This window comes from Condylostylus longicornis, unplaced genomic scaffold (assembly GCF_029603195.1).
Source record: "Condylostylus longicornis isolate FDR11 unplaced genomic scaffold, ASM2960319v2 ptg000048l, whole genome shotgun sequence".
NCBI lineage: Eukaryota > Metazoa > Arthropoda > Insecta > Diptera > Dolichopodidae > Condylostylus > Condylostylus longicornis.
The window spans coordinates 22,172,765-22,198,909 of NW_026578017.1; the positions used below are offsets into that span (position 1 = coordinate 22,172,765).

General features: G+C 25.9%; 1 protein-coding gene across 1 annotated transcript; it reads right to left on the reverse strand.

Annotated features, from left to right (window-relative positions):
- Nucleotides 1-851: 851 nt before the first annotated feature.
- On the reverse strand, nt 852-26,145 carry LOC129611137 (uncharacterized protein DDB_G0283357-like). The gene is made up of 11 exons (XM_055524103.1): nt 26,085-26,145; nt 6,563-6,665; nt 6,303-6,424; nt 6,150-6,221; nt 4,188-6,064; nt 2,436-3,888; nt 1,926-2,308; nt 1,589-1,682; nt 1,295-1,477; nt 1,124-1,180; nt 852-1,057 (listed from the first exon to the last, which is right to left on the reverse strand). The coding sequence occupies exons 1-11, from the start codon at nt 26,143-26,145 to the stop codon at nt 852-854; spliced, it is 4,611 nt and encodes a 1,536-aa protein (XP_055380078.1).

Genomic DNA, 26,145 nt, shown 5'->3' on the forward strand with positions numbered 1-26,145 from the left:
TAACCTCACGATGTTATAATCCTAGGACCTAGTATATTTAACTGTATTAATTATATACAGTTCTATTATAATCCTAGTATAATGGAATTGTATTAATTATATAATTGGGGCTGTTCTAAGTTAAAAAAAGTATTTACATTTAATAAAAACACACAATACAAAATTTCTATAAAAAAATTTATATTAAAATAATTTATTAATTTATAATAACTTAAAAAACTATTTAAGGAATCGTATTTGCTATTAACATTACATATCTACATATGTATATATATATATATATAAACCAATTATATATATATACATATTATATAAGAAAAAAAAAATGTATGGCTTTCTTTTTACAGAGAAAAATAACGAAAACTGGAATTATTTTTAATTCGATTGATTCAATAAAAATGATGAGTGAGAAATGCATAAAATTAAAATTAAAAAAAAATAATTCTTGTACAAAAAGAAATTAATATTAAAGTGAAAATGAAATGAATCGCGTGTCCTTGAGTTTAACCTCTCTCTCTATACATAGTAATAATAATTATATAACTTAGTTATTTTATAGTAGTGATTTTGTGATACTAAATTCTATTCTTTTATTTTTGCTAAATATTTTTGTGATTTTTTGAATTGTTTTTTTTTTTTGTTCTTTTTTTAATAAATGCAATAATTAATTATTATTATATAAATATTATTTAATAATAATTTAAAATTAAAGAGGGCAATAATTAGAAATTAGTTTAATTTTGTTTCTAAAGTTCATATACTTTAGTAAGTTTTAAATATCCTAGAAGAATTTGAATTTCTATTTTTAAAGATATTCAAAAAAAATTTCATATAAACAAAATAAATTTTTTCTAACTAATTAATTGAGCATTCCGCCTTAAACGTTTCGTTGCTGCAATATCACCTGATAATCTACCAATACTACCTAATGGGACATGATATGATGAAACTCCTGAATAAAGTGATTTTCCAGTTTTACCATCATCATCTGATAAATCGAGACGACGTTGTGCTATTGGTATTTCATTAAATATGGCTAATGGATATTGTGAATATCCTTTAACATTATTATTATTATTATTTAATTGATGATGATGATGATGATGATGATGATGTTGTTGGCCATTTCCTTGAACGAACGGTTCATATATTTGTTGAGTCTTTGGTTGTGGTGATGAACCTAAAAAATACAAAAAAAAAAGAAAAAATTATATTTGAATTCAGTAAACAAGTTAAAAAGGGGGAAAATTTATACGATACAAGCATATAAGCATTTGATAAGTGTTATACTCACTTAACAAAATTGGTTGTGGTGGAAGACTTCCAAATTGATTAAAACTAAATGATGATGTTGTGGGATTCGTTGGTGGTATATTATGATATTGATGAACAAAATGCTGTTGATTTTGTTGTTGTTGTTGTTGTTGTTGCTGCTGTTGCTCATGTTGTTGAATGTTATTTATAAAACCTGCAAGCTCTTGTTGGCGAATTGTTTGTTGATTAGATTGTTGTGATAATTTTTTTATATTTTGTTGATTATCTTGTTGAATATTATTTAATAGAGCTGAAGTTGAAGATGATGATCCACTAGATGATGATGATGATGACGGTGATGTAAATAATCCTCTATTATTTAAATTTAATTGTGATTGTTGTTGCTGTTGTCGAATCTGTGAACCCTGCTGAAGATTATTATTTAAAAAATTTGTTGTTTGTTGTAAATTATTTATTTGACTAGGCTGTGAAATGAATGTTGATGTTGAGGGTAATATACTAATTGATGGCTGTTGCTGTTGTTGATGTTGTTGCTTTAATTGTTGTTGATGTTGAAATATATTATGATTATTAATGATATTGTTGTTGTTGTTGTTGGGGTGGTGGTTGTTATGATTAATGTTATTATTACTATTTACAATGGAATTTACAATTGATGGTCTAAATGTCGGTAATATTGGTGATGATGTAAATGAAAAAATATTATGATTATTTTGTGATTGTGTTGATATTGTTGGATGAATTGTAATTTGTTGCAATGGATTTATTGTTGTTTGTCTAGATAATTGGCCATTTCCAATAAATTCTGGTGATGATAGAGTTTTACTAAGTGTTTGTGTTATATATTGTTCTAGAGGGACATATCCAGTTTGATGACTAGCTGAAACTGGTTGTGGTCTTAGTCCAGTATTTGGATCAAAAGAAAATGAAGCTTCTTCATTTGATTTCGATATTTTTATATTAGTTCCGGGAATTTGTGTATATAGGGCTTTGGGTGATAAATGTGATTGTGTTTGGTATGTTTTTTGTAATCCTAAAATAGAAATCAATAGGGGAAAAAGGATAATAAATAAATTCTTTTGAAGGAAATCCGAATAAATTAAATACAATAAAAGAATTTACGTAAACGTCAAAAAATTATGGCAATTCAATTAACTCACCTCTTAGAGTATCATTTATATTAAAGCGAGATTGTTCTTGTTCTTGTAAATTGTGGAAACGATTTTTGAAATTCTGTAAATTTGTGGATTCTGTATTACCATGTATAGCTTTAGATAAAATGTCAAATGGTATTAGATTTGTGATAGATAGATTATTGTTAGAATTAGAAGAAATAGAAGAAAAAGTAGAATTTGAAGAATTGACAGATGAAACAGTAGTTGTTGTTATAGTTCCAATAGTTGTAGTAACATTAGCAGGTGCTGATGTTGTTGTTGTTACTGCATTACGATTACGTAACAAATTTGACGAACGATAACGATTATTTCTAGTATATTTTGTAGCTGTTTCATTTTGTATTCTTAATCTACTTAATGTTGTTGTTGGACGATATGCTCTATAAGAATTAGCGATTGCTTGTAAATCATCTGTGTCGGTTTCATTGTTTCCACTGGCAGTACTATCTATAGAAGCCGGTGTTGTCTCACTATTTGCTAAATCTTTTAAAGCCAAACGATTCAGAGGACGCCTTTTAATATTATTCGTTAACTTGTTTGGTTTTGCTGTTGTACTTGTTTTGGGATATTGACGTAAACTATAAGGTTTTTTAGAATAATTAATAGGCTTGACTGTTAAACGTCTTAAACTTATTCCTTTCAATTTTGATGCAGTAGTTGTTCGATTGGATAAACTTATTTGTGTGGGTCCTTCAGTTGTAATCAATGCTGTAGTTGTTGTTTCAAAATCTGGATTAGTTGTTGATAGAACTGGCACAATATCCGTCGTATTGAATGTATCACTTTCAGTTGTCGAATCTGAACTTAAATTGAAATCATTTGAAACAGTTGTTTGTTCAGTAATAAGATTTGTTATTGGTGATATTGTTGTTTCAGATGGGAATATTCCTACTGTTGATTGATCATTATTCTGTTGCTCTGCATCAAAAGTGTCAATTGTAGTATTTTCAAAACGTTCGCTGGATTTTATTTCGTTTTCAATTCCAGTTCGTAAAAAATTTCGTATGTTTCCAACCAATAACTTTTCGATATTTGTAACATCGCTATCTTTCCGTTCCTCCTCATCAACATGAATTACTAATGGATCCAGAACCGGTGCTTTATTAGGTTGATTCGAATCATCAATAGCATTTCCATTGTATTCATTCTCGAAAAATGCTTGTTGTACACCTTGAACAAGTAAAGCTTCTGCGCGACGTTTTACTGTTACATCTTCATTAGATGATTTTGTTTCTTCGGCTGCATTAATATCACCAACCATTAAAAATAAATCTGGAACATTTGAAGCTGGTTGTTGTACACGAGATGAAAATCTGGCAGGTGGTAAATAATATGGACTTGGCTTTCTTGGTACAAGTGATTCGTTTTGTGATATTGATTGTGTTTTTGATATGTCATTTGTAACTTGGTCATTTTTCTCTTCCGAAACAATCAAATTCTTTAATATTAACGAGTTAGGCGAATAGTTAACGAAAAAAAGTTATAAAAAGAAGGTGGTTAGGAAAAGAGTTTGTTATAGAGATTGAAAAATATACAAGAGTCTTTAGACTTAAGTAAAATAGGATTGAAAGTAAATTAGGAAATTATAAAAGGAAGCGTTTTTTCAAAGAACAGTCGAATTATAAAGGAAACGTGTAAATGAAATGTGTCTCAATGATTTTGAATTGATGGATTTAAATTAAGGAGCAATGAATTGATTTTCATAAATATTTCTATATTTGATTTTAAGAAACTTACTTGAACTGGTAAAGATGCTGCTAGACTTACTCTACCTGGACCTTTTACAACTTGTCGATTTGGTATATTTTGATGTTTAGGTTGCCTTGACGATGAAAACTGTTGTGCTTCATTTTGTTGTGTAGAGCCATGTAATGGTACAACTCCAGGTCCTTTTATACTTACCCTACTACGAACTTCTTCTACTTTATTATTAGAATTTGAATTGAATTGAGAAATGAATGGTTGAACATGAGCTGGTGGTAAATATTTACTATCTTTATCACCATTTCCATTAAATGGTGCTAAAGTAACTGGTGTTTGACCAGGTTTAGTAAACCCTGACCCGAAAAATTGAAATTGTCTTCCAGAACGGTATTCATCAACTACTGGTTTTTTTGTTGACGAGTCTGTAGACTTTGTGCCCTGGAAAGCTTGTCCAACATTAAGATTGGTAGCAATTGTGTGTGTATTTGTTGTAGCCGCTCCAGATTTAGGAGCAATATTATTAATTGAACTTGAAATTGAGCTTTCTTTTGGTGGTCTCGGTGTTACAACTACTTGTGATGATTTATGCGATTCATGTATTGGTTCACTCAAATTATCTTCACCGTTAAATACTTTAGGTCCACGATTCTGTTTACGCTGATTGTTATTATTATTATTATTATTATTACTATTACTATTATCGCCATGGTAACTTACAGTCTTATCTAAATGGTATTCTTTATGAATATGAGTATGAGTAGAACCAGAGTGATCATTACTTAAAAAGCCACCATTAACATTATCAGCTAAATTTAAAAATTTATCATGATCATCTTCAGGCTGTTGTTTTTTCGATTCATTTTGCTTTCGATTTGTTTTCTTATCAATAAAATTTCGTACAAATTCTGGTATATTTGAAGTATTTCCATTGGCAGATAACTCTAACGAATCGGAATTTTCAAAACCATTCAAACCAGCATTAATACGTTCAGCAAAACTTAATTTTGTTTTTGAAGCTACAGCACTGTGATTATCTCCATTGTCATCGACTCCTCCACTAATGGAAGCTTTAATTTTACCAGAAACTCTTACACGTTTACTATCTGTACCTGGTAAGCCTTGCTTTAATTTTTCGCGACGTTCTACTTCAACGTGATTTTTGCCTGATGCTGAATCTCCTAAAACATCATCTAATGATTTCTTTTGATCACGATTTCTAACTTTTCCTCTTCGGCTAGACTGATCTGGTTCAATAACATATGATGTTCTTGGATCAAAATTAACACCAGGATCAGTTGATAATTCACCTAAACTATTAACGTATACACGTGGTGGTATAAATTTATCTGATTCATCTGTTTCAATTCGATCTCTACCAGAATTTGAAGATGAACCTTTTAATTTATTTCTTGATTCAGAATTATTCTGTCTTCCATTTTGATTATTACGTCCTCCATTTCCATGATGTCCATTATTACGATGATGTTGATTTTGATTATGATGTTGTTGTTTCTTAGATGATTTTACTTGAATTTCTTCATTGCTCTCATTTTCCACATTAATTGTAAAATCTTTATTTGAATTTGTAACTCTATTTTTATCTTTACCAGATGCACCTTGATTTCGATTATCATGAACGTCATGATGTTGATTAATTGAAGATTTTGTAGGTTTTACACTTGGAGCAGAACCTTTTGGTGTTTTCTGAATAGTTTTCGTTATTGTTTTCATTGGAAATTCAACCATTTCTTTGACTGCTTTCATTAATTCATCTTTATCATCGGGTGTACCAATACCTTCATTTTTGAAATAAAAATTTTCACTTTCAGTACAATCAACATTTCGATACCAATCACAAACAAAATCTCTCTGACTAAAAAGTGTTCCATTGGGGCAGAGAAACGCGAAACCTAAAAAAGAAAATGAATAAATTCAAAAAGTTTTTATATCTAAATTGAGTTGAATTAGAATCATTAAAAAACGATCTATTAATACCTTCTCCTGATAGATCTGTATTTGTACAAATTCGAAAAACTTGACATCTTGTTTCAACATCAGCATAATAACCTTTATTAAAATTCAGAAAAAAAAAAGTCATCTAAGTAAAAATTACTTAAAACAATGAAAACAAAATAAAAAAAAAAATACCTTCATGTCGATTATCACATGAAAAGCTAGTTTTTGGTGCTACACTGTAAATTGGATAATCGATTTCCGGTTCACCAGGTATACTATGTCGTAAATCCCATTGCCCATCTGCATCACCGAAGCTATTGATATTTTTTTATAACAAAAAAAAGAAAATAATCAAAAATAGAAAATAAAAAATGCGATTAAGACTTTACGATATCTGATGCTTTTTTAACTGTTTAAATTCCAAAAACAAAAAACAAAAAATTTTTTTTTACCTCGAAGTTGCAAAATCACTGCCACGATCCGCATCTTCAAAATTTCCATTTTCAGCTGATTGTACATGCCAAGATGTAAATGAAATCGATAGTAAAAGGCAAACTAAAAATAAAAGAAGAAATAAAAAAAATTAAATTTTAAGAGCAATAAAAAAAATTAAACATAAGAAAAAAAAAAAACTAAAAAGGCAGGTGATAAAAACTGTTGTCACAGTCAAGATTTTGTAGATCTTTTTTTTTCTCTTTTTCCTTTCGCGTGCTTACAAGTAATTTTTTTAATAATCGTTTATATTTTATTATTTAATTTCTAAATGATACGATTCTGATACAAATTTAATTCTGCAATTAAAATTCGAATAATTCTCAATTAAGTCACTTAATAAATTGAAATATAGCCATTTTGATGGAAGAAATTACTTTAGAATACAAGAACCACACATTAATTGAAAAATTCGGCTCATCTGTTTAAATAATTTGAATTTAGCCCTAATGTTAGTGGGAATAAGAGAGGAAGCTCGAAACCTGAAATTTAAAAAAATTGTTCTTTACATAAGGCAGCAAAAATTTAAAAAGCCTGGAGGAGGACGAAACTATGGAGCAGTTACTGTGTGAATGCGAAGCGGTTGCTCGCCTGTGACTGAGATGCTTCGGGGGGGTGGCTTTGGGACCCTGGAGAGGATCTCGCAGCTTGATGTGGCTGCCATACTGCGGTTTGTCAGGGTCCTAGATATAGAGCTAATGTAGGGGAGTTGGGAATCACAAAAGATCCTATGGGTCGACGTGAGGGGGCCTAAAGGCCTCGGCTCCCGTGGGGAAAAAAAACAGGCAGCAAAAAATTAAAATTTATTGAAACCATAACAATTTTGATTGATTATTTTATTGATAATAAAATTTTAATGGTTCCTGTAATGTATCCTGTATAGATAATGGTAGCGTTTTGGTTTCCTTAATTATTTTTGGGTAGTCAGTGACATTATGCAATAAAATGTGTTTCTAGATTTTACTAAATTATTTACTCAATTATAGTTTTAAAGTGACTACGAACTTTAAAGCAAATCACTACATTTTCTGTACTAGCTTTTAATTTTCAGAATATCATAAAATTTTTTAGAGAATTTCTGTACCTAATTTTAAATTACAAGACTCTTCGTGCGCCGCTTTAGTAACTTTTATTATAATTTATTTTTACATATACAATGTAGGTTTATTGTGTATATTTTAAATGTTGTTAATTGAATTTTCAAAATACTCTCAGAAAACTCATGAAACTCTTTTTTGTGTTAAAAAAATTATTGTAATTGTCTGAAATCGGTTGGTCCTTTACCATATGAAGCAAAAATATTTAGCACAGGTTTATAATTCTGTTAAGAATTTTAATTTTTTACAAAGAAAAAATTTGAGAGTATTTTAAAGAAATGTATCGAGAATTAATGCTTTATTTACTGACAATTATAAACTGCGATTGAACAGTGACTATTATAAACTAAATATGTGATTTGGATGAAAATTTCTTGATCATTTATACGATGTTTCGTATAAAATAGAAAATAATATGGAAGGGATCATTCTTTGATCAACTTTTCAACACAAAATTGATTAGATATGCAGGGTTAGGGGCAGATATTCTCGTTTCTGAGTTATAGCTTATTGAAAAAATTTTACCACATTTTCCTACATGCAAATAAATACTTATAACTTCGGAATCATCGCGAGGGGAAGGGGTCGAGTAATCATCTTACAGGTAATTGATTTCTCCTTATATTCGGTCCAATTAGATTTGAGTCATCAATTAATTATAATCAATTAGATTTCGAGATAAAAAGCTCGTCAAAATCAGAATTTTTTGTTTTTTTTTTTTGAAAAAAATCGAGATTTCTCGAAAATTTGTGTTATTTTTTTTTTTTGCTTTTTACGATGCGCTACAATGAGAGCTAAAAGTTAACCCATATAAGATTTTCTTCTGGATATCTCCCATAGCTTTGTGTTAAATGAGTTTAAAAACATGCGAATAATTTATTTTATTTTATCATCAATATAATTTCATTTAATATAATTTAAATTTTTTGAGAAAAACTATAAAATACAAAAACCAAAATGGCAAACAATGAATGGCATAATTTTGAATTTCATTTTCTAAATTTCCACTTTTTATGTTGCATTTAACCATATTTTGTTTAATTATATTACGCTACAGAAAATTTGTTCTTCCATAACACCCCATATTTCAATAATCTATCTATGTACACAATATATATTAGAGGAACAATATTTAAGCAATTCGAATATGCAAAATAAAATTATTAATAATTTTCAATTTCAAAATTATTTAATAATATACATACAAAATTTTGAGGTCATCAAAATATGAAATACAAATAATTTATACCAGAAATGTCCCCATGGGAATTACCAAACAAAAAATAAAGTTCATTGTAATGTTTGTCTACAAATCACCCACACTAAATTATAAGAGCATGTTTGTTAGTATAACTGTTTTACATATAAGTATAAAAGTTAACATATGACCAGCATTCTCGTATACATGATTAAAAATTTAATATATTTGATAATAAAAAGGCAATTTATTATTAAACTAATAGAAATTTACAAAAATATTTCAACAATAGTAGTAGGTTTATGTAATTTAATCTATATTAGAAAATTAAAAAAAATTGTGTTATACATTTTTTTCCATAAAGAAAAAATATTGGCAATTAAAATTACATAATTAAGAAATACATAATATAATATTAAGTACCTATATAAATCTATATAACATTTGTAGGTGGTTTCACCATATTTTTCTGATTTTATTGTGAAAATAAATAATTAAATTAAATACACTTTTAAAAGCCTTAAGATTTATGAGTTTAAAATATTTTGTATTGCTTTATAAGGAATTTCATAAATTTTATAGTTTTAAAATTTTATTTTAAAAAAATACAGAGCCTGATTCATTTTTAATTTGTTATCAATAATTTTGGTATTGTAGACTGATATAGACATGTTTTCTAAAACAATGAACCCAGGAAATTTTTAGTATACTTCGATATAAAGTAGATTAAGATTTGTTAAAATTTAGGGTATTGTTAACGAAAATATTTTAAGAATAGATTGAAATTTTGGAAATTTTATAATTAAACGAGAAAAAAAATAGACTTGACCTTGTCAACTCTGTGATACCCGTACGAATTTGTGCGAATAACTAATGTGCCATAACTAACTATGGGGCAGACTATGACTTTAAGTTGCCGTATTACCATATTAATTTATGCAAAATTTCAGTACTATGTGTTATTCAAAATACTGGTTGTGCCAAACTACTAATGATGTTGTATGGCAGCTACCAGAAAGAGCCAAGAAATTTTAGCGAATTTTATCAAGCACATCGGCCCTACTAATATACTCACTTGTGTGAAATCTCAATATCACAGCTTTTATAGTTTCTGAGATATAGGCAAATAACTTTTGAAGTTGTATGGCAGGTACCAGAAGGAGCCAAGTAATTTCAACGACTTTTATGAGACACATTGGCCCTACTAATATATTCGTTTGTGTGAAATTTCAATACTATAGCTTTAATAGTTTCTGAAATATAGTCAAATAACTTTTGAAGTTGTATGGCAGGTACCAGAAGGAGCCAAGTAATTTCAACGACTTTTATGTGGCATATTGGCCCTACTAATATATTCACATGTGTGAAATCTCAATATTACAGCTTTTATAGTTTCTGAGATATAGCCAAATAACTTTTGAAGTTGTATGGCAGGTACCAGAAGGAGCCAAGTAATTTCAACGACTTTTATGGGGCATACTGGCCCTACTAATATATTCGTTTGTGTGAAATTTCAATACCATAACTTTTATAGTTTCTGAGATATAGCCAAATAAATTTTGAAGTTGTATGGCAGCTACCCGAACCGGTAACCCGATCATGTCCAATTTAAATAGGGTTCTGGCACTTACTACAATAAATCATTTGTGAAAATTTGGTGAGCTTAGCTCAATTAGTTTTTGAGTTATCGTTCGGACGGACGGACGGACGGACGGACGGACGGACGGACGGACAGACAAAGCTAAATCAACTCAGAATTTGACGCTGATCAAAAACATACACTTGAGTCTATATCTAACACCGTTATTTCTTAGCGTTACAAACGGTAAGGCAAATTTAGTATACCCTTCGAACATACGTTCGTACGGGTATAAAAATGCCAATAATATTCATTAATTTATAATTGGAATTCTGACCATTATAGAAAAATAGAATCATATATTTTATTTTTTACAAATTTGAAATTAATTTTACATTTTTTTAAATATTTTGTCAATAATAATCCATTAGAAAAAGTAAATTATTTACAGTTTTGTTCTTAAAACGTAAGTGTTCTTAAAATTACAATTATATAAACATATGTATATTTCAAACAGCGTTTCTGTTATACTCCCCTCATGCAAATGCTGCCAAATAGATTGGCCCAAATATTCTCTTTTTTTTTGTAAAAAAAATCTACGTTTTAAAGAGTCGATAAACAAAATCTTCATTAATTTTCGGGATCTTCAATCGGGAAGTTCAATTGAAAAAAGTAAGAAGTCAAAATATCACAATGTCAGCTCGAACCAAATCCGATCCCAAAAAGAAAAACTATTGATAAACACAATAACACATGTTGTCATTAGCCGTATGCGTATTTAGGTAGTGGGCCGAGTCGATTAATATAAAATTAATTGCAGCGAAGAATATCAAAAATTTTTATGTCATGGAAGTAGCACCAAATTGACTTTTTGGTTAAAATTGTTTTTTGGTAAACTTTGGAAAACTTCTCTTGTAATGTTATTATTTTTGCTTTTCAAATCAAACAGTGCTGTTACAGTAAGAATAGAATGGTTGTTCCGAAATTTGTACCAGTTTACTTACTATCCAGAATAGCGTTCTCTATTTGTCGTATTATTTGGAATATAATTACGAGAGTAGACGTTATTCTCATAAAATTTTATTTAATTGATATAATAATATTGATCTTAACCCTAATCTTAATGGAAATTATAAGTTTAATTTTTCTTGGTTTTTAAAACTGCACTGAATATCATGACATGCAAAATAAGAACTTGAAAATATTTTGCGAATATTTTGCAAGTATTCCAAAAATTTACTCTTTTTTCTGATTTATTTTTTATACTAAATAAACACAAAGTAAAACCAGTATAACGATTCATTTTCAAATAAAAAAAAGAACAAAAATTAATAATATTAATTAAAATTAATGATTTCAATACCAAAAATTTTATATGACAATCTCTTGTTTTTTTAAAAAATAATAAAATTCATAAAAAATAATATTTTTTAATAACAATTAATTAATTATTTCTCATAATAAGAGTGTATATATAGAGATGAGGAAATTTTATATGTTTGTCAAGACAACTGTTGCAGCAGCATGTTCTTAAAAAAAAAAAACAATTAAAACTATAATTTTAATTAATTGAGTACAGCGATTTTATATACTCCTACATATGGTTACGTAAAATATTAATGTTAGAGGAAGAATTCGAAATGCAAGTAATCTACATAATTAATTTAATTTCAATATCATTAAATAAATTTTACCTTACAATATCATTAAATAAATTTTAAAATATTATCAAATGAAAAAATTGTCAAATAAAACTTATTCTCTACTAATAATTAAGGAGAGGGCTTGAAAATAAACAGGAAGAGGGAGGAAAGGGAGGAGGGTATGTGAAGTCAACTTGCCATATTATTGTCAATATTTTCTGAAATACTTCAACTGCCTTCCTTACACACTGTTATTTCGATTATAATGTTATTAACATTATAAATCAGAATTGAAATTTAGAATACCTCTTACATATTATATGTTTAGCTTTTTACCGAAATATTATATACTATTCTATAATAAATAATGTTGTTGTTGTACAATACAACTTTTTCCAGTTTTAAAATAAATAATTAAGTACAATACAAAAATTTTTTTTTTAGATCAGAATTGCTAGATTTAAAATAAATTTATTTTAAACATATTTGCTAGATATATGAGTGAGCAGGGTCTTCACACTCTTTAAAAGCTTTACAAGTAGAACAAGAAATCTCATTATGGTTTCATATTACTTAATTATTAATAATATGAACTTGAATTCTAGAAAACAGCATGGTGTGTAAAATGCAAAAAAAAAAAATAAAAATCAAAGAAACAAAAAAATTGGAGTCAATTAAAAATTATTAAAAGGCGTTATTAATTATTTTATTCTAGTTATGATTTTATAAACATTATTAACATGTGTAAAAAAAGAATGGGAAATTAATTATGTCAAATATTGTAGCATAACGGTAAAAATAATAATTTTGGAGAATAAATACTAAAATTAACACAGATTCATAAAAAAAAATTATAATATTAATTGTTTGGAATAATTAAGAAGGGGAGGGTTGAAATATAAACAAGCCTAAGAGTAAAAATGTTGTTAATCAAGCCAATGATTAGAAAAATAGTAGAATTTTAGAAAATAATAGGCAGTATATTATATTAAAAGAATTTCTAAATTACCTTACCGTATAATAAATTTTGCATAATTTTAGGGGTAATCTTAAAGCGATTAAAGCGATTTCAAAATGAAAAGAAAAAAAAAATTGAATTGTAAATTAATTTAGTAAAGGCAAAAAGCAATTTAGGTTCTTGTGTTTTTTATAGAGAAATTTAATCACTTAATTTCGTAATCGAAATATATCACGAAATTAAGTGATCGAAAAATGACATTTTGTTGAAATGATTCTAGAGGGGAGAGTCAATTACTATATAGGCTGATTTCTAATTTAATTGGCTATTATCGCCTGAATTCAGTGCAGTACTTTTCCCGCTAACTAACATATAAAATGAAAATTGGAATTTTCTATATCTTTTTTTTTTCAGATTTGTCAGAGACATAACTAAAATTTTGCAGTATTAATGTTGATCTAGATGTGTTTCCTTACTAATATTAATAAATTATCAACACTTTCCATATATATGCAATTAAAATTTAAAAATCTAAAATATTTGAAGAAATTATTTTCTTTTTAACAATCCTCACTTTTAATAAAATTTTTCAATATAATGTGAAAGTTTTACAATAATCAATTTGAGTCAATAAACCATATATTTTACGATATTATTCAAAATACTATTCTACATGTATATGTTGAACAAATTTTTAATATTTTTGTACAAATTTAGAAAATGAAAATAATAATTAAAATTACCAAATTTAGACATTTTTGAAAAAAAATTTTTTGATAAATGAATTTTCTATATTATATTTTATTTCTCCTGTATTGTGTTTTTTTGTTAACTCTCCCCTTTTCATGCTAGTTTCAATCAAAATTTTTATTTAGACATTATTATAACATATACTGGTACACACATACATAATATGCAAGTATAATACCGAAAATGTTCATTAATATAACAATAATATTATTAATCATAGAGGCAAACACAAAAATGTTACAAATTAAAGGTTCCGGTTAATATTTGAAAGTTACCGCACTAATAACTGAGATACTCGAAATTTTTGATATTTAATATTTTCGATATTTTTTGTCGACATTTTTATGACATGTGTAGTTGTTATATTACATAATAACACAACGTATGTAAGTATGTGCACATGAATGTTATTTGATGTTCAGAAAATTCATTTTTCATTTCTTTTACCATCATAGATTAACATCTGATTGATTTATCTTTCATAAATTTTTATATATATATAGTGTTAAATAATTTCAATCATTTTAAATGTTATAAATTAGCCACTTCATCTGTTTATAAACAGAAAATAAAAACATCTTTTTTTTTTTATTTATATGTATACGTACATTGTTCATATGAGAAAATAAATTTTGTGAAAAATATTTTTTTTGTGGCAAAAATTTTAGTAAAAAAGCAAAAGCATTTAAAATGCTATCATTTTTAAGATTAGATTGATTAATCAACGAGATATCGGAGATCTAACAAATTAAAGGAGGACTTTACTTTTCAGCAAACGCTATGGTTAAATTCGCGTTTCCAGTAATATCAAAGATCTGCAATAGTCAGCATGTTTTGTAGTTTGAAGTATTCCGTTTTTGTTATAGTAGAATTGCAAAAGATCTTCTATCAAACTGACAGCATAGAATTTTTTTTTGCTTTTATATTCAAATTGTAATTAGTATAGAAAAATCAATTTGTAAAGAATATAGATCAAACTTTTTGACACTAGAGTTTTTGTTTGCAGCGCTGGTTTAGAAATTCTATTGCAGTGCAATTTTAATATTTTATGATTTTTCGCAGTCGGATTCGCAAACGCGAATTCAATATATGGTATTGAATCTACTATTGAATAATTGCAGACTTTTCTTGTAAAGAATGAGATTTATTGAATGAAAAAGATTTTCATTCAATAATTTTTGTTTTCATAAATATAGTAAGAATTTTTTGATAAATTTCAAATTTTATGAATTCTACTAATCGAGCTTTAAGAGACTTCCCATCTTATTTAGAATTCATCTAAGAAAATAGTAAATTCTAAAAATTTTGCATCTTTGAAAAAAATCATAACTAATTCTATGAAAAATTTTAATCTTAGGGTTATTTATCGTAATTTTAGAACACAATATCAATATATTTAATTTTGTATACAATTTATTTAATAAATACTCATAGATGCAAGGAACTGCTTCATGCACCAGCTCCATGCTCCTTCTCGGATTTGCAATTAAACTTAAAATTAGTACATTGAGATGGCAAATAATTTCAGGGGTGGTTCTTTTACTTATAAAACAAGTTCCCGATTACTCTAAGTCGCATGGTTTCGAAGTTATAAGCACCCTCCCCACCCCCCCCCCCCCCCCTCACCCTTCATACAATTGTTTGCTGGAAATTGATCAAAGAACTATCTCTGAAAATATTTGGCACCTTATTTGCCAATCTGTTTACCAATTATTCATCCTTGCAAAAGAAAACTATATTTAAGCATATTTTATTCAATATAAAAATTTTAACATTACATGTTTACAGTCGTACAAATTATAGAGATAACAGTAATCAAATCATCCAGTAATAAATTATAAAAACTAAAATGATAATTAAAACACAATTACTACAATCAACAACAACAACAACAGCAACAACAACACGCGTTAAAAAACACAAAAAAATGAAGGAACTAAAGAGAAAAACAAAAAAAAAATAAAACAAAATGGCATGTTTATTAACTTAGGATTGTTGTGCAACAATTTCTTTAACAGTAATCATCATAACATTAAAATGAAATCAAAAACTAGGTATGTATGGATGTATGTATGTAAAAATATGTTGATACATGTGTTGCCGACTTTTTAATTTTATTTCCAACTTCAGGTGATATTTTTGTTTTTTATTTTTTTGATTTTGGAATTTTTTCCCCTAGAGTTTTTGCTCTTTTAACTAAATAAACCATTAAGCGGGATTAAGATTAAGATATAAAAATTTGATAATTCAATAAATGAAATTTTTTTTTTTCTCTCCCTCTTTAAGCTTCAAATATTTGCAGGCAAACGATTTTGAATTGCTGTCTTGTGCATGTTTTTTTTTGTAATATCAAAGTATGTAGACGTTATGCCATATTAATTTAAACAAAAAATTTCTTATGAAACAAGTCAAAACATTTCATTCACATAGTATGTACACAAATATTTTAGGAATATTAATATACATATGTATGTATGTGTGTATACACATTTATGAAAATATGAATGACAATGTGTTTTACACTTCATTATACATGCATATCTAGCGAATATTCAAATATATTTCTTAAATAACGACATACGAGTATGGCAGGAAAAAAAAGTCCAGCATTATAGGGATAACAAACTATAATAATGTGATCATATTAATCTCATTACGCTTGTCAACGTAAGTAGTGAATTCGAGTCAAACAAAAAAATAAAGGGTTGTATTTGGGTACAATTTATAACAGTTATAAAATTTTATTTTTTTTAGCACTGTGCAAATTTGTAAAAATTTATAAAATTTTTTTTTTCTCTATATTATTTGCGCACGTTTCTATTTAACGTGTGTGCACATTTGTGAATGTGTTGTAAAGAAAGTGTTATTTATTATAACAGATCAAAATGATTTTAATTATAGATGTCAGGTTAATAAATTATATATGTATATACATTTTTCTTTTGAATTTTTTGATATCTTAATAATTGGATTAAATATGCTTCTATGACATTAAGTTTAAAAATTCAATAATAAATTAAGGTTTTATCAATAAATACATGCATGTATATATATATATGTATATACATATAAATATTTTATAGTTATGTAAGGCGGTTTAGAAAGTTAAAAGCAAAATTTAAGTAATTTTTGAGATTTTAATTTTCAATTTTGTTTTATTCATTCGATAGTAATGAAATTAAATGGTAACGAATATTAAAAACGACAACACTAATTTGTTATGTAAGTGATTAGATGTGCATTTAATATTTATATCTTAATTGATTTCAGAAAATTTTTCATCATAAACAATTAAATTAATTTAATTATAATTAGATTTTTTAAAGACCCTGTATCCGAAAATTTTATTATAAACCTGACTTTCAAAAAATTTTATGTAGTATTCAGCCCGATTTAAACAAAATTCTTCGGATTGAAAAATTTTTAGTTCTTTGTGTGTAACGGCTCACAAATTTATGTTCCACAGAGAACTTTGACTGCACTGTCACGCACAATGATATTTTTGTAATGAATCAAATACAAAGTTATGTGTGATTTTATTTTTGTGTTTAAAATTTTTTAACTGAAAAGAATTGCTAAAAACCAATTTTGCTAAAAACTTTAACAATGTCACACCCTTATCTTCCTTTTCGGGAAGCCAAAACTTTGGTTATAAAAATTTGTAAATTCAATAATTTTCCTTTCTCTACAATTAATAATTCACCCTGTATATAGATAGGAAAATAAATAGGTATGTATATAATAAAGAAATTTAATCTTATATTATTTTAAATTCATATACAACTAATTTATATCTTTTGTCTTATTAGATTTCAAATTTATACCACAAAATTACATTTATTATAAGACTTGTTATTGTTTTTGATCATTGTTGGAAGTAGTTTGTAAATAAAACAATATTGCAGGGAAATACTGTTATACACCAGCCAAAAATGGATCTATCAATACAAATATATTGAAGATTTGAAACTTATGTTCCATTTAGTGAGTCATATATACCGAAAAGTGTCTAAGTACTAATAGTTATTGGTGTATAAGAATTATTTTTTTCATATATATTTGCTCGTGTAGTTAAGAATAATATGTGATATACTACATAATATAGTGTTATAATTTCCCCTTAAATGGAAATTAAAATGAAAAAAAAATAAATTAAAATTGCATATATCAAGGCTCATTGTTCAATTTTGTGATTAATTCATGTGTTTACTTTTTAAATAATTTCTCAAATTGTTTATAAATAAATCAAAAATTTGAATAAATTAAAATATACGAAAACAAAAAAAAAACTGTAAATTTTTAACTGTATTTCGCGTAAATTTTTTTTAAGAAGAATAAAAAATTTAATTCACCTTTTCAATTATTTTTTTCTGTTATTCAATCGTCATAAAAAATTCTTAAATTACATTGAAAAAAATTTCACCTATCTCTAAAAATATAATTTTTTTTTTACGGAAACCGGTTTTTGTACATTTTATTTTTATTTTTTTATTTAATTATATTATGCGAAATAAAAATGACAAATTCTTTTTTCAATTCTAATTTATGTTCTTAAATCATCTGATTTCATTCTATAAATTAATATTAAATTCTTTTACTTAATTAAGTAAATCTCAAGCCCACATTCATTATAAATACCATAGTCACTTTAAAAATAATTTCTATGTGATTGTATGGGTTTTGTGTTTATATTTATTATAGTATTTAAGCATACAATATAACTGTTCTTAATAGAGTTCAAAATTCGATAGTCAAATCCTTGTTTGTACATAATTATCTGCTTGTGTATAACAGATATCTCATATACATTGATATACACATGTATATTGTATTTTGTACATGTTCTAATAATTTATTTTTTTTTACCATTTATTTTGAATATATGTGTTTAAATTTTTTTTTTTATATAATTTAGGAAAAAAAAATTATTTAACAATTTTTTTTATTTGTCTGTGAACCGGTTGAAATCATACGAATTTGATAGTAAATTATATGACAACATTTTATCTTTAACGATTATTGATCTGGAAATATTGTACAAAATATAAAAGTATATTATTGCATAGGAATAACGATTTTAAATTGAATCTTCATACATTTAATTAGATTTGCATTTAAAATGTTAAATCAACATGGACGCAGTATGCGTAATCAGAATTACTGCTTTGCCTATGTGAAATGTCAAAATTGTATACTGCGCAGGCCTAATACGCTTAAATAGTATGATTGACGTTTGTATGAAATGAGAAAAGCAATAAAATTAATTTTTTAATTCTAACACTGCATGGTTGGGATTGAAAACTCGAATCCAGTGCGTATTTCGTTCGATAAATTCGGTGGTGCACGTTTAAGTTCACAGAGAAAGATTTTTTTTGAAATATCAATTCCGGAAAGCGTGTCCATTAAGGATTTAACAATAAAGTTTTGTTCATTGAGCAATTTTGTATAAGCATGCGAGTATAAAAATAAAGTTGGTAATTTATCTCTAATTGCACTTTATATCAGTACATTTCTCATGTCAAGATTAGTGCTGCTATACATAAATTATTCTAAGCAATGCAATTACAAAAACTAGATCTGTTATATAAAATATGTGAAATTGCAATACAATTGTTCAATCATGCCAGCCAACTTTTGTAGTAATCTATATAAAATTAATTATGTACCTATAATACACAGTTTAAACTTATATAATTCGAAAAATTATTATGGAAATTTTTTTTTTTTAAAATCAATAGCAATAGCTCTAGGCAAATATTAATGAAAAATTGCAACACTATATATTATAATGATGTTGCTCTTAAAATTGCTATCATAAATTTTATATTTTATAGGACCTTTTTTGTTTTATTTTTAAAACAATTTGTTTTCTGAAATTATTTGCATATTTTTGGGACTGTCATAATGCGAAATTTTAAAACAAAACATTTAATTTTTTTTTTTTTATTAAAAAAGTTGATTTCTATTTGGGATTAGATTATTAATTAAAATATTATTGAAAAATTGAATTTTAATTTAAATAATATTTAAAATACAATTGATGATAGAATTAAACATTAAAATGACATAATCTGAGATTGTATGTATATATATGAATTTAAAATTCCATTAATTTTTAAAATTATTTGATATAGAAACAAAAAATTCGAGATTAAGAGAAAATAATTGGAGCGCTTGACGATAGAACAAGAATTTATTTAAAATTCAAAACAATTTAGAAAATAATTAAAAAGTGGGGCTGGGAAGATATATTGAGCTAAGAATCCTGCTGCATTACCACTTGTGAAAAATGCAATAGATATAGAACAAATCAATATCAAAAACTTGAGGAATAAATACTATAGAATTCACTATTCAAATCCGCCTTTTAAGAATTTCGTTCAAATTTTTATCTTATTTGAAAAATGGCTTCTTCACCCTAAATTTGGACTGCTAATTAAATTTCAGTTGAAATCAATTTTTAATTGAATTGCACTCCTCTATTACCCCACTTTAAAAATTTTAAATTTCGACTAAAAATTGCTTTAAATTAACAAATTTCCTATACCTAATCCTTAAGCATCTATATTACAAGTCTGAAGAACAATAATAATTTATGAATAAAAAACAATTCTAAACTCCAATATTTCCTTAATCATTACAATCTTATAATTACTACATTATCTTTACATAATACACAATCATTTCAAAAAAAAAAAATCTCACTATAAAAGTCTTATAAACTGATAAATAATGAGAAGAATAATAAAGTTCTCCACACACTATATAATATAAATATCTATATGATAATTAATAACTTCCAGGTTTTAAGGGCTACCAATTACAATAACTCATACAGAAAAAACAAAAAGCAAAAACAAAAATTAATAAAAAATCAAATTGTGTTTAATCAATTACAAAATACGGATTGAATGAAATATTTTCATAATACATGAATAATCGATAGTTCAGAGACCCCAATTTACAATTTTTATAAATTTTTTTTTTTTTTAAGAAATACATAGAATATATTTAACATGTACACATAACTATATTCACATTATTCATATATAACAATTTTAATATTTTTATTTACTACAAAATTTTATAATATTATTGATATCTATAAGATTAGTCCGTAGTATGCTTTGATTTGATAATATGGAATTCTTCCTTATGAACACCCCCTGGAGAATTACAGTATAACTATATATGAATATTAACCTTTCTGTTCTTTTGAATGAATTACGGAATTTTAATTATATACGTGCGTATATACAGGTCAGCGTGTACATGCGTTTAGACCAAAAATTAGAAAAATTTGAGGAAGTTAATAATTTTTCCGAAAAAATGTAGAATATTCATAAGATATATTTAATATAAGACAAAGACTAAGTTATACTGTATATATAGATTTTATTCTGTTAACAGTTGCTGTTGTATAGGTAAAAATTATTAAAAAAAAATTAATTTTGAAATCAAGAGCATAACCCTATATCTCATGTTTTTCCTTATATAACAAGTTAGAATGAGAAAATAATTGTTATCGGCTTTATTTAATTGTATAAGCTTTATTCAATTTTACCCGATTGGGATCTAGCCGAAAGAATGATGAATTTCATTAGAAAAATAATAAATATGAAATTTTTTTGAGTTTTATTAAAAAATCGAGTACAAGCCTATAATTACTATTAAAACTATAAATCGCACTCTAATTACTGTAAAATATAATATAAAAGAAAAAAGTACGGCAGTCTAGTCACCTACTTAGTTAAAATTCTATGACGCAATGAAACTATTTATGATTATCTATGATATTTTACACTAGCCCTATACTCCTCCTAGAAGTGAACAAGGAAAAAAAAATTACTGTAAAACGCAAATAGATTTAAAAATTTCCAAAACTATTATTTAATATTTAGAAAATTCGGGAAATATAAGTGAATCTGCAGTTTAATATTAAGTAAATATGCCATTGGCCGAACAAATGTTCTAATAAATTACTAAGAAGCGTCAATTCAATTCAAGCATTTCCACTTATACACAAATTTTAAAAGCTTCCAATTTGGTATTACAAAATGAAAACATAATTAATAATGCAAAATTTACAAAATCGAAAATTTTTAAAAATTAATTATGCGTAATTTTGATTTTTTCTTCTATACAATTCTTGTTATAATAAAGTTTTCTTGATTATATTTATTTCCAATTTTAATATTGAATTGTATAAAATAGATATAACTATACGAGTACAATACAAACATACTTACATTTAATATTGACGTGTGACTAATTAATAAAATGGCAAGTTATACAGCTGTTATAGTAGCAAAAATAAAAAGCATAGAAAAACACCAGCCAATTTTATTGAACTTCTGGATTTTTATTTCAATGATTTGAAATATTAAAATATCATAATTAAATTATTTTTCAAAGTCAATAGTAACCGCATATACCGACATTTTGAATACTTTATTGTATACAGAAGAGAATAAACGATCATACTAATATAAAGACTGTTTTTAACTGGTATATTGTGAATATTTTCTTAAGAATCATTTTATTTCTACCTTAATCAAAAAATTTTTTAAACTATTTATAAAATTAATTATTAATGATATTTCATATATCATTTTTATCTATATATAAATTTATGTGAACGCGCGGTATTTTCTTGATGTGTAGCACTACGGCATTTTTAAATTGAAGCTTTACAAATTCCCAATGAAAATTACGAATTCAATAATTTACAAGTTAAATTTGATCGTATAACACATTATATTTTATAAATATAATATTGTTTGTCTTAAAGATTTTGAAATATTCAAATATTGTAGGGTTCAAATTTTGAAATTAATATAAAAATTTTCAAAAAAAAATTTGGAAATTAATATTGTAAATGAATAATGAATATTAAACTTACCTATTGCCTTTGGTTGCAGCATATTTTTTTAATATACCTCCTCACCTTGCCAACTATATAATTTTCTTCCAAGATCGATCTGTTAAATATACAAAAAATAAAAAAAGAAATATAATAGAAAATATTTTAATTTTTTTAATAGCGAAAAATAATTTAGTTTTTTATAATTTTAAATTTTCAAACACAATATTTACGTTCGACCTATATATGAAAAGAATAGTTGGGAGTTGTTTGTAAATAGAAAGCATTTTCTTTGAGAAATATTCCCAGATACATATTCCTCAATTACTGTTCTATTTAGACTGATTTACTTCCAACTAGAAGTATTTTATGTTCTACCTATAATACCCAGCCATTATTTACTATAGAACCTTAAGATCCTTGCTCACTATGACCATAAAAAACACATACGATGAGTGTCAATGTATTGCCGGTAAATAAATCCAATTTAGTTACTAAAGATAGTGCTTACCGGTGAATTATAATAAAAACAAATACGTTAGAGACTCGAATATCGTAAACTTGAAAGTAGGTAAACTTTCTAATTTTTTGACAGTTACGATTCTCGAAAAAAAAACTTACCAGTATTTTAAAAATTAAATCCCGTTCAGAATAATTATTTGCGAAATTTAGCGAAAAATAAGCATAAATTCTTAAATTTAATATTAAGAATTTGTTATTCACTATATTTCCATGAGATGCTAATAATTGGATGAACTATTTAAGTATGCACATTATATTTTTGGTAAAAGTTTTAAACCACCCCATGTATTACAGGAAAATTAAAGCTTTCTTTTATAAAGATTATATAAAAAATTAAATTTCTTAAATTAAAAATTTATTACAATTATTTACAATTTACTGCTTAATTTAAATTTTCACTCGTTCATTAATTATATAATCCGCACAATTCCTATAAATTAACATTAGTTATACTTTTTTTCTGGCTTTATGGGGGGCCAAATAAGAACTCCTTACTATTAAAAATACAATTTTCATTAATTTTAATAAAGTTTTATGAAAAATTCGAACTTTTTGATTTAACAACTGTAAAATATTTTTTTAAGTAGAATACGAAAATTAGAGAAAAACTCATTGTTTTCGAAAAGCGGAAATAAAATTTCTTCTATAGCATATCATATTTCAAAAAAAAAAAAAAAATAACAATTTCCCACAAGACAAAAAAATATTATTAATTTCTATGAAAAAACAATTAGCATCTATCAAAATCTATAAAAAGAAACCACCTGACACCTAAAAACTGCCTTTAAATCAAAATGTACACAAAAAAAAAAAATATGGAAATTACATACAATTTAAAAATATGCGTTTACCTTTATTTAAAACGTTTAATTCAATTTTATTTACGAAAAATTTATGCGAAAGCTACTTAGTCATCAGGCAGCAGAAAACAAAAAAAAAAAAAAACACCAAATTATATTAATAAACCTGCAGGTGATAAACGTTATTTAACCCATCAAGACACAAAAGAAAAACAAAAGTGTCCACGGTGATCTTTTCACCAATTATTTAATTCTCTAAAAACATCAAAATAGAAAAAAAAAACTCTAAAGAAACAAAAAATGGTATATAATAAATATCTAGAGAAAGATCGATAAAACTGCGGATATCTTTTTTCCCCCACATTCCATACAAACTATGTGTACATAATAGCAATAAATATTACCATAAACGAGAATGTATTAATAAAGTTTACCGTTCACGCCGCGCTTACAAAAGTGTAACATATACAAATAAACATAAATTTCTATTAATAATAACCTTTCTTTTATATTTACGGTAAATGTAGGTATAAAATATTTTTAAAAGATTGGCAAAATATGATATGACAAGCATGCAAAATTTTGACATAAAATTTCTTCCTTTCTTTCTCTCTTTTTTGTTTTTGTACTAATAGGTAACAATATAAAGCTAATAGGTAACCCTACAATTTATCAAAATGAACGTAGAAAAAAAATTTAAATTAATAACTAAATTACATACACATGTTACGATTAAATGGTTATAATCAAAACGTCATTGTACGATTTAATGTCAATCATTTTTTGAAATTTTTGCAGTTGCCTTATGTATATGTACATGTATATACATTCATTACAAAGAAAACTATATTTATTATATTAGTATAACACATATGTAGTAGAGTATAGAGATTATGTGCTTTTATACAATATTCATATGTAATTCGGGGGAATTTTGGAAAAGTATAAAACTATGAATATTAAAAATTTATTTTGTATTCAATGAAAAGGTGTTTACACTTAGTGTGCAACAAATATATACAAAATATAATGCGTTACTATGAAGAAACTGTAATTTTACCTATTAAGAAAAAAAATCTGATAATTCTTAATAATTTTGTGAAATAGTGGGTGACTTTACAAAATTTACATATTATGCAAATCTCAAAATTTAAATGAATTCATGATGCTCAAATATTTCATTTCAAATTTCTTTTATAAAATTCTTTAATACTTAAACTTACGTCGTCTAAAGAAGAATTCAATTCCATCAAATTATAGACTAATAATAATAATTTCAATATTATGCGTACGTATATATGTATATATATGTTTTTTTTAATACAAATTCAATAAGAAACGACAATTGCCCATGTTATCTCTGTGGTGCCTACCGATGCTAATGGATGATCCTAAGAATTATATGAATATTGCCATTTATCTTAATTAAAGTCTTTTTTTATGTTAATTATATTAGATATTTAGCATACGATTGAAATTACTCTAAAATACTTTGCCAATCGCAAAAAGCACTATTCCAACACAATCAAATCTCTTGCATCCAAACTAAATATGGTAATCTACACAAGTCTCTCCCATCAAAAATTAATATGGCAAAAATGCATGCAATTTGTTAAAATTGTTAAAGAGGGTTTAGCTTAATTAGTTTTTGAGCTGTTCCGCATATAGACGACTGGATAAACCCAACAATATTGACTCAGAATACGATGCTGAAGAACAATTGCATTTTCTTAGACTATTTATTTCCTAGCATTAGAAACGAATTGCTGTATTCGTAACATATTTTTTACATGTATACAAAATATATGTACATATATTATGTCTGCGTACAACTCGAAATAAATCAAAAATTAGCAATAAATTAACAATTTTATAGAAAATTGAATGAAACCGTAACCAACTAGAAAATAAAAGATCTGAAACTAATAATACAAATCAACAATATTAGTTTTTAACAAAAGTTTCGCCTAAAATATTAAAAACCAAAAAAAAAAAAAACGCCATAACAACTGAACTCCTTACATATAATATAGAATATGTGTGTGTATGTAGACGTTAAACTGTCATATTACTTTCGCTATCTTTATTATCAATCATAGTTTTGACTGTTAACATTCTTCTCATATACGTCAT

Coding starts and splice junctions, on each gene's coding strand:
- LOC129611137 (XM_055524103.1), bottom strand. CDS start 26,145: ATGACGTATATGAGAAGAATGTTAACAGTCAAAACTATGATTGATAAT. Junction 6,065..6,149: donor TACAGATCTATCAGGAGAAG/GTATTAATAGAT, acceptor TTTCTTTTTTAG/GTTTCGCGTTTCTCTGCCCC. Junction 1,683..1,925: donor CGACATTTAGACCATCAATT/GTAAATTCCATT, acceptor AATAATCTTCAG/CAGGGTTCACAGATTCGACA.